The sequence below is a fragment of the Pieris napi genome, chromosome 6 (assembly GCF_905475465.1).
Source record: "Pieris napi chromosome 6, ilPieNapi1.2, whole genome shotgun sequence".
Lineage (NCBI taxonomy): Eukaryota > Metazoa > Arthropoda > Insecta > Lepidoptera > Pieridae > Pieris > Pieris napi.
The window spans coordinates 11,666,189-11,673,133 of record NC_062239.1 but is presented as its reverse complement, the minus strand read 5'-3'; the positions used below and the strand labels follow the sequence as shown (position 1 = coordinate 11,673,133).

Below are 6,945 nucleotides of genomic sequence, written 5' to 3'. Positions count from 1 at the left end.
ACCGATCTGAGTGTCGAGAATTGGTTTTGACATTTCTATACCTTGTTTATTAAACGAGAACTAAAGTTACTACGTATTTGTATCATGGTTCTTAACAGACTTAAAACCCTGGCAATTTCTTGTATGAAAGATTTGTAACGCAACCACGATATTAACTTTGATCAAATATTATTGGAGAAAATAAATTCATAAAGTGAATTTTCCCTTTCATAACTTTGAATTAACTTTTTTATTGGTTATTTTGTAATATTTATTTATGATAAGGTAGTATTTTTAGTTTTTTATCGTTGGTATGTAGGTAAAAGCCTAAATTGTCGGAATTCTTACATACCAGGACTGTATAAATAAAATAACGTTTCTTTGTAATCTTGATATTGGATTTGCTCGCTTTTTATTATTATTACATTTATTAAAAGAAAACATTGTAAAATAATCACTCACTGATGTACCAGGGTGGCATAAATCTAAAGCGCTGGGTTGATGTCTTGGTCGCAAAGACGTAGAGTACAGAAGGTGCTCCTACCATCAGCTGAACATGTACAATCTTTACATCCGCGTTTGAATTGTTCTCCCGGATTGCATCGGAAGTTTGGGTCGTTCTCTATAAAAATATTGTGGTACTTAAATTATTGTCTACAGAAAAAACTGTGGTATCTGTGGTACGGGTATAGACAAAAACCACAGAAAAGTTCTTATGTTACTAGTGTGTTTTTATAAAACTTTAATTATACAGAGCAGTGTTGGCCTAGTGGCTTCAGCGTGCGACTCTCATTCCTGAGGTCGTAGGTTCCATCCCCGTCTGTGCACCAATGGGCTTTCTTTGTGCGCATTTAACATTCGCTCAAACGGTGAAGGAAAACATCGTAAGGAAACCGGCTTGCACAATACCCAAAAAGTCGACGGCGTGTGGCACTGGAGGCTGATCACTTACTTACCTATAAGATTGACAAATAATCATGAAACAGATACAGAAATCTGAGGCCCAGACCTAAAAAGGCTGTAGCGCCTTATTTTTTACTAAAATGATATTTATTTAGACCTGCCTTGCGATTTTGTAACTCACTTTTTGAACTCACACAGCGGTTTTCGCAACGGCGGTCGCTCTCAAATCAGTCGTGAAGCAGTCATTTTATGATTTGGCATTCTGATAAACAATAAACTACAAGCTCCCACCTTATATACCTGGTGTACCTGGTGTAGACAAAGTCTTGAAGCCAAAACCCAGGGTTGTTACTCCAATGGTTTTTTTATACATTTTTAACCCAAAAATAACTTATTCACAACATACCGGGAGCATTAATATCATTCTCGCTCTCATCGTGACAACGTTTCATGGAGCATACGGCGTGGTTTCCATCTGTGGTGCACTGGCACACGTTGCACCCCTGGTCAAAGACCGTACCAGGTGTACAGTTTAACTGTTCTTGTGATGCTACTTCTGGAAAGACACGTAAGTTACTAGCGGGACAGTAAAGGCCAGACCAGGCGTTAGAAGGCACTTGTGAATCAGGGATTAAAATAATTAGTGTATAAATATGTAAAGTTAGAAGCATTTGATATACATTTTTTTTGACGATCATAAGTGTACATTGTTGTACAGTGTTACCTATATGATTAAATGTTTTTTTTTTAATTTGAATTTATTGGTTTTTTTATAGAACTGAGAGCAAACGGGCAGGATGCACACCTGATTTTAAGTGATACCACCGCCCACGGACACTCTCAGAGAGCTCGCGAGTGCGTTGCAGGCCTTTTAAGAATTGGTACGTTCTTGAACCCTAAGTCGAATAATTTCGATAATATATATATATATTTCTTAATAAATGTTTACCTCGCTTTGTCCTATCGGCTCCATTGTTGTTGTTTAAGGCAGCGCAATCAATTCTCGTGCATGAATAATTCTGACCTTCATTATCACAAAGGCATTTATTGCAATCCAAGCGAAACTCTTGGTTTGGTTGGCAGTTCTTCGGTGCACCCTATAAACAAAAACGGTTTAATTTGTATAATAATATATGTATACACCTAATGGCGTTCAGATATTTGTGTATGGTGTTATTTCCAGATCCGTGACCAGTCGAACCAGTGACTGGTCTTGAGGCGCCATTGGCTAGAAGTCGTATATATCCTTATAATAATAATAAGCCTTTATTTATCCACATCTTATTTACATATTTACAAAAAAATATATATACAAATTCATTCCGCTAAGAATAAGCTAAGCTCACGTCCCCAAGGAGAGGCCCTTCTTCAACTTTTTCCAACCTATTTTATTTTTGTCATCATTCAACCTCTCTCTTTCACTTGAGCTCTTTTGCTCTTGTTTCTTTGTCGTTGCCAGTCCATTTGGTTACCGTTTTTGACCAGCTGCGATCTGTTTAACGGGTTATTTGACCCGCTATCCATTTGGGTTGTTATGTTGCTCAGTGTCTATTATTTTCGTTCTCCTGCGGATAGTTTCACTTTTCTTTTTGTCACTTATTTTTATTCCAAGAATACTTCTATCTAATGCTGTATATCCTTAGTGATTACTATCAGGGTATGGCGTCATGGCAGTGATTTGCCGAAGATACACATGAATACCGTAACAGCCAAAATTTCTGATTCAGTCATTTCGTCATTCAGTCATTTGGATAAATCAACTGCCTGATCTGAATATCTGGTTTCATTGTCGAAGCCGGCTCAATGGCTTGTTGTGACGGTGAGAGTAGCGTGTGCGCATTCCCGTGCGTTATGGAGTGTTTAACAAAATAGAAGGTGCGTGTACATTATTTTTATTATTGCCAGTACGTGGACACAAATTTAAAAAGTGCAAACTTATGAAAACTTTTGTGCACTTGTGATATAGTTTTGTGCGCATAACCAATACCTTTAAGGTTGGAGCTGGCCTGGACGGCGCTGTATCGGGGTTTGGTTTTTGCTGCAAATTTCAACTACTATAAATACAGCTTACAACCACCACGTCTATATATCGGAAGTATAAACCCATATTGGCTACCATATTGGCCTTGGTTAGATTCCCAGTGAAACTAGTCCGGGTTGCCTCTAGGCTGGATAGTCCAGAACCAATTAGCGTGATATTAAATATTTATTATAGCCGTGATTATGTTCTTAATCTAGATTGAGATATCGATGTAGTCCAGATAATCTTTAAACGGTTAAAGGCATAAATATAATAAGACATTTTATATTTATTTTATTAGTACATTAAAGTATGTACTTGTTAACTTACTCTAGTGAAAGATATAAAATAAATCAGTGGCACTACAACCTTTTTAGGTCTGGGCCTCAGATTTCTGTATCTGTTTCATGATCATTTAATAGGTAAGTGATCAGCCTCTTGTGCCTGACATACGCCGTCAAATTTTTAGGTCTAAGGCAAGCCGGTTTCCTCACGATGTTTTCCTTCACCGTTCGAGCGCATGTTATATACGCAAATAAACATTCCACTGGTGCACAGTTGGGGTTAAGCTGCGGGGGGGAAGCTACGACCTCAGGCATGAGAGTCGCAAGCTGAATCCAATACTGCTTTATGAAAAATACATAAAGGGCTTGAAAAGTATTGTAGTTTCACTATAAACTAAGAATTCAATAAATCTTTAAAAAGTGTGTTTACCTGTGAAGTTGCTCGCTTTCTTCTGTTTTTGTCCTGAAATCAAATAATTTTTCGACTCGATCAAGTTACAGTATATACAATAGGTTTTTGTTAGATATTATTAATCAGTCGGTAAAGTGACGGATTTGAAATATATGATTTTTTAGCAAACTGTGTAATTTTATTTTATTTTTATTTTGTTTCAAAACAAACCCTTTTGTTTGCTTGTATGCCAATATTTCATAACAGAATATGATTTAAATAGTTATAACAAAAACTAACATGATTATATTATTTTGGAATGGTTGCCCTGTAAAGTTTACTATTTGTCAGATCCGTCACTATTCTAAGGCTGAATTTAGTGTCACGCCGACCGCACGCGCACCGTCGGCGCTGATGGTCGAGATATATGAACTTCTAGGAAGCGTTTTTGAATGACGCGTAGCTATCAGCGCGCACGGTGGTCAGCGCCGATGGCTGCGCGACCGTACGCGTCGCGCGTCGGCGCCGCGTAGCTGTCAGCGCTGACGATCGCTAGAGCGCTTCTGCTTTCAGTGAGCGTTGTAGTGTCGAACGGACGTCGTCAGCGTGTACAGACATGGCAAATCGCAAAGTGGAAACAGGTCGAGTAAGGCGGTCGGTACGATACTAAAACGAACCACGCTGAGCGTCAGCGCTGACGAACTACGCGCTGATCTATGAGCGCTGACGGTGAGCGTGAGACTAAATTCAGCCTAAGACTGAGACAAAATGTCTGGCAGATCTCAATTCTTTTAAATTGGTTTTGTATCCTCCATATGTAAATACCTTTTCGTCAGGTTCAGAAACGCAGACTCGCCGAGTGCAGGAATACGACTCGCCATCAGAATTACACCGACATGTATTGCAGTCCAGTTCAAATACTTCGTCGGGACGGCATTGCTTTTTGATTGTCCTCAAATTCTGAACAAAATTTGGTATTCATTACATAACATTTATTACTAACGAAACACAAAATTATAATAACCAAAAAAGCAAAATAACAAAAATTATGAAAGAATGGGAATGATTATAAGTATGTAATGTGTGTGTGGTTGTAACTGGCCCTGGCTCAGCATTATGAACACGTCTGCTCCACAGCGCTGATCATTCTGCCAGAGACCACAACAATTAGTTTATTTAATTTAAAATGCTTAAGATACAAATTGACTTCTATGCTAAAAACATAAGGTTTAAACCAAATCGTGGTTTCAAATATAGGTTTAAAAAGTTCGTTTCTTTAAATTTAATTTGAATAGTTATTAATTTTATTAATTAATGTATTTAAATTAGTTGTAAATTAAATTGATATAAAAATTCACATTATCAAAAATATAATTTTTAATTAGGTTTTTAAATGGATTCTAGCGGTTACTACTACTAAAAGCTACTATTAAACATCCCGCTTACCTAGGCATGCTTCTTGGTGGTAAACATAAAAGTCATAGCATAAAAATATGAATGGAACAGATGCAGACGCGATGCTCTAATGTTTATGGAGGTAAATTGTCTACGGTGACATAAACTATACTCTATGTCAATCACATGCTCACTGTCAAATTATTAATATAAAAACGTAGGTAGCTGATCAATCTTCAGTGCCAGACACACGCCGTCGACTTTTTGGGTCTAAGACATGTCAGTTTCCTTACGATGTTTTCCTTCACCGTTCGAGCGAATGTTAAATGTGCACATAGAAATAAAGTCCATTGGTGCACAGCCGGGGATCGAACCTACGACCTCAGGGATAAGCGTCAGCTCAGCACTTATAAAGCTCAGGTTGTGACGCTGAAGCCACTGGGACAACACAGCTCAAAAAAAAATATTAATATAAATTAACCAATATTAGTTTTGTTTTGGCTTTATTATGTATGAATTTATTCAATATAAAATTTGGTCAATGTCAGAAACAAAGCAAACTATTATGACGTCTAGAACGAAAGGAAGTACCAGAAGCGACTCGGATGAAAAATGGCCATTGACGATTGAAAATTAACACCAAGAATACTGTGCTGGTAGTCCTGATATCATATAGCTGAAGCTAATAGATAATCATCATACATAGTTAGCAACAGGATACATTTTTAGATCTTACCCATTGCGATTTCTTATTTTAACAATTCAATAATAATAATAATTAAAATTTATAAATCGAAAATATTTTTTTATAAAGTTTAGTCCCTGTGGCAATGTACCGTTAACGCTGACTGCATTTCCTCGCTGTATTGCGTTACTTATTCGGTGAGCGAGGAATGACTGATGTTAAGTGATACCGCCCATGGACACTATCAATGCCATAGGGCTCGAGACTGCGTTTAAATGATTTTAGGATAGCCAATTGATTCCCAGAGAAGGTTAAAACTAAAATACCTCAGGATTCTCTTCACCCTCTTCGGGAAGGACGCAGACTTTTCTCGTGCAAAAGAAGCCAGTTCCATCGTCATTGCACCAACAAGTGTTGCAGTCTCTTATAAACATTCTGTTAGCAGTGCATACGACATCGGACGCGTTAACAGATTTTGGTGCCTTGGGAAAAATTAACAATACCACGATTTATATTATAATATAATTGTTTTTAAAAATAATAATTTATTGTAAGAATATGGTACAAAATTGTGTAAGGTGGTACAATCGTAAGTTCGCATATTCTGCCACACACAATGGCGCGCAAATTTGTCTTTAAAGGAATTTTACATTTTACATTATTAGTCATATGAATTGGTCAATTCTTATATTATTTGTATCGTACATATCATATCATACGTTATTAAATTTATATCAACTACAGTGTCTCACGCAAATAATCATTTATTGAAAAAAAAATTTTAAAAATTTATTTTTAAAAAATTCCAATTAAAGCTTTATTTGTCGCAGTCATCTCGTTCACTTTTTCCAGTTCATGTAATTTAGTTTTTGTTAATATGCATAGCTTAAGTTTTAGATATTATATTGTAATATTGGTAATAATTTAAGCTAAATTGAAGGTGAGTTTTGATTATCTGCGATTTAACGGTAATTTTATATATTGTACTTCAGGAGCTCCTGCGGGCTTTGAATAGATCTTAATTTACATTTTAATAACTAAATCGTGGGCGTAGAGCGGGCAAGAACTGGCAAGAAACTCCGCCACTCTTAATCGCCAACTTTTTAGTTAGAAACTGGTTATATCACGCTGAACATCAAATAAACATAAAAAGTGTGTTTTTTCTTTGTTTCTCAAATTAAATTTAGCCTTAAATTTTTACGATTCGTTCATTCTTGCAAATTTTTGTTACTTCAACAATAACCGTTATTTTAGTTAATAAATATAAAACTAAAATTACGTACGCCTT

General features: G+C 36.4%; 1 protein-coding gene across 5 annotated transcripts in view; it reads right to left on the bottom strand.

Moving 5' to 3' along the window:
* Window positions 1-258: 258 nt before the first annotated feature.
* LOC125050289 overlaps window positions 259-6,945 on the bottom strand; it is a 29,672-nt gene continuing 22,985 nt past the window's right edge. For 4 of the 5 annotated variants that reach the window (XM_047650021.1, XM_047650022.1, XM_047650023.1 and 1 more), the window contains exons 8-14: window positions 5,984-6,139; window positions 4,403-4,537; window positions 3,617-3,649; window positions 2,870-2,920; window positions 1,832-1,979; window positions 1,289-1,438; window positions 259-601 (exon numbers count right to left, since the gene is read on the bottom strand). In XM_047650021.1, coding sequence (XP_047505977.1) covers window positions 465-601; window positions 1,289-1,438; window positions 1,832-1,979; window positions 2,870-2,920; window positions 3,617-3,649; window positions 4,403-4,537; window positions 5,984-6,139 — 810 coding nt within the window. In that variant the 3' untranslated portion in view covers window positions 259-464. The remainder of the gene's footprint in view (window positions 602-1,288; window positions 1,439-1,831; window positions 1,980-2,869; window positions 2,921-3,616; window positions 3,650-4,402; window positions 4,538-5,983; window positions 6,140-6,945) is intronic. The other variant, XM_047650026.1, reaches the window with a different exon arrangement.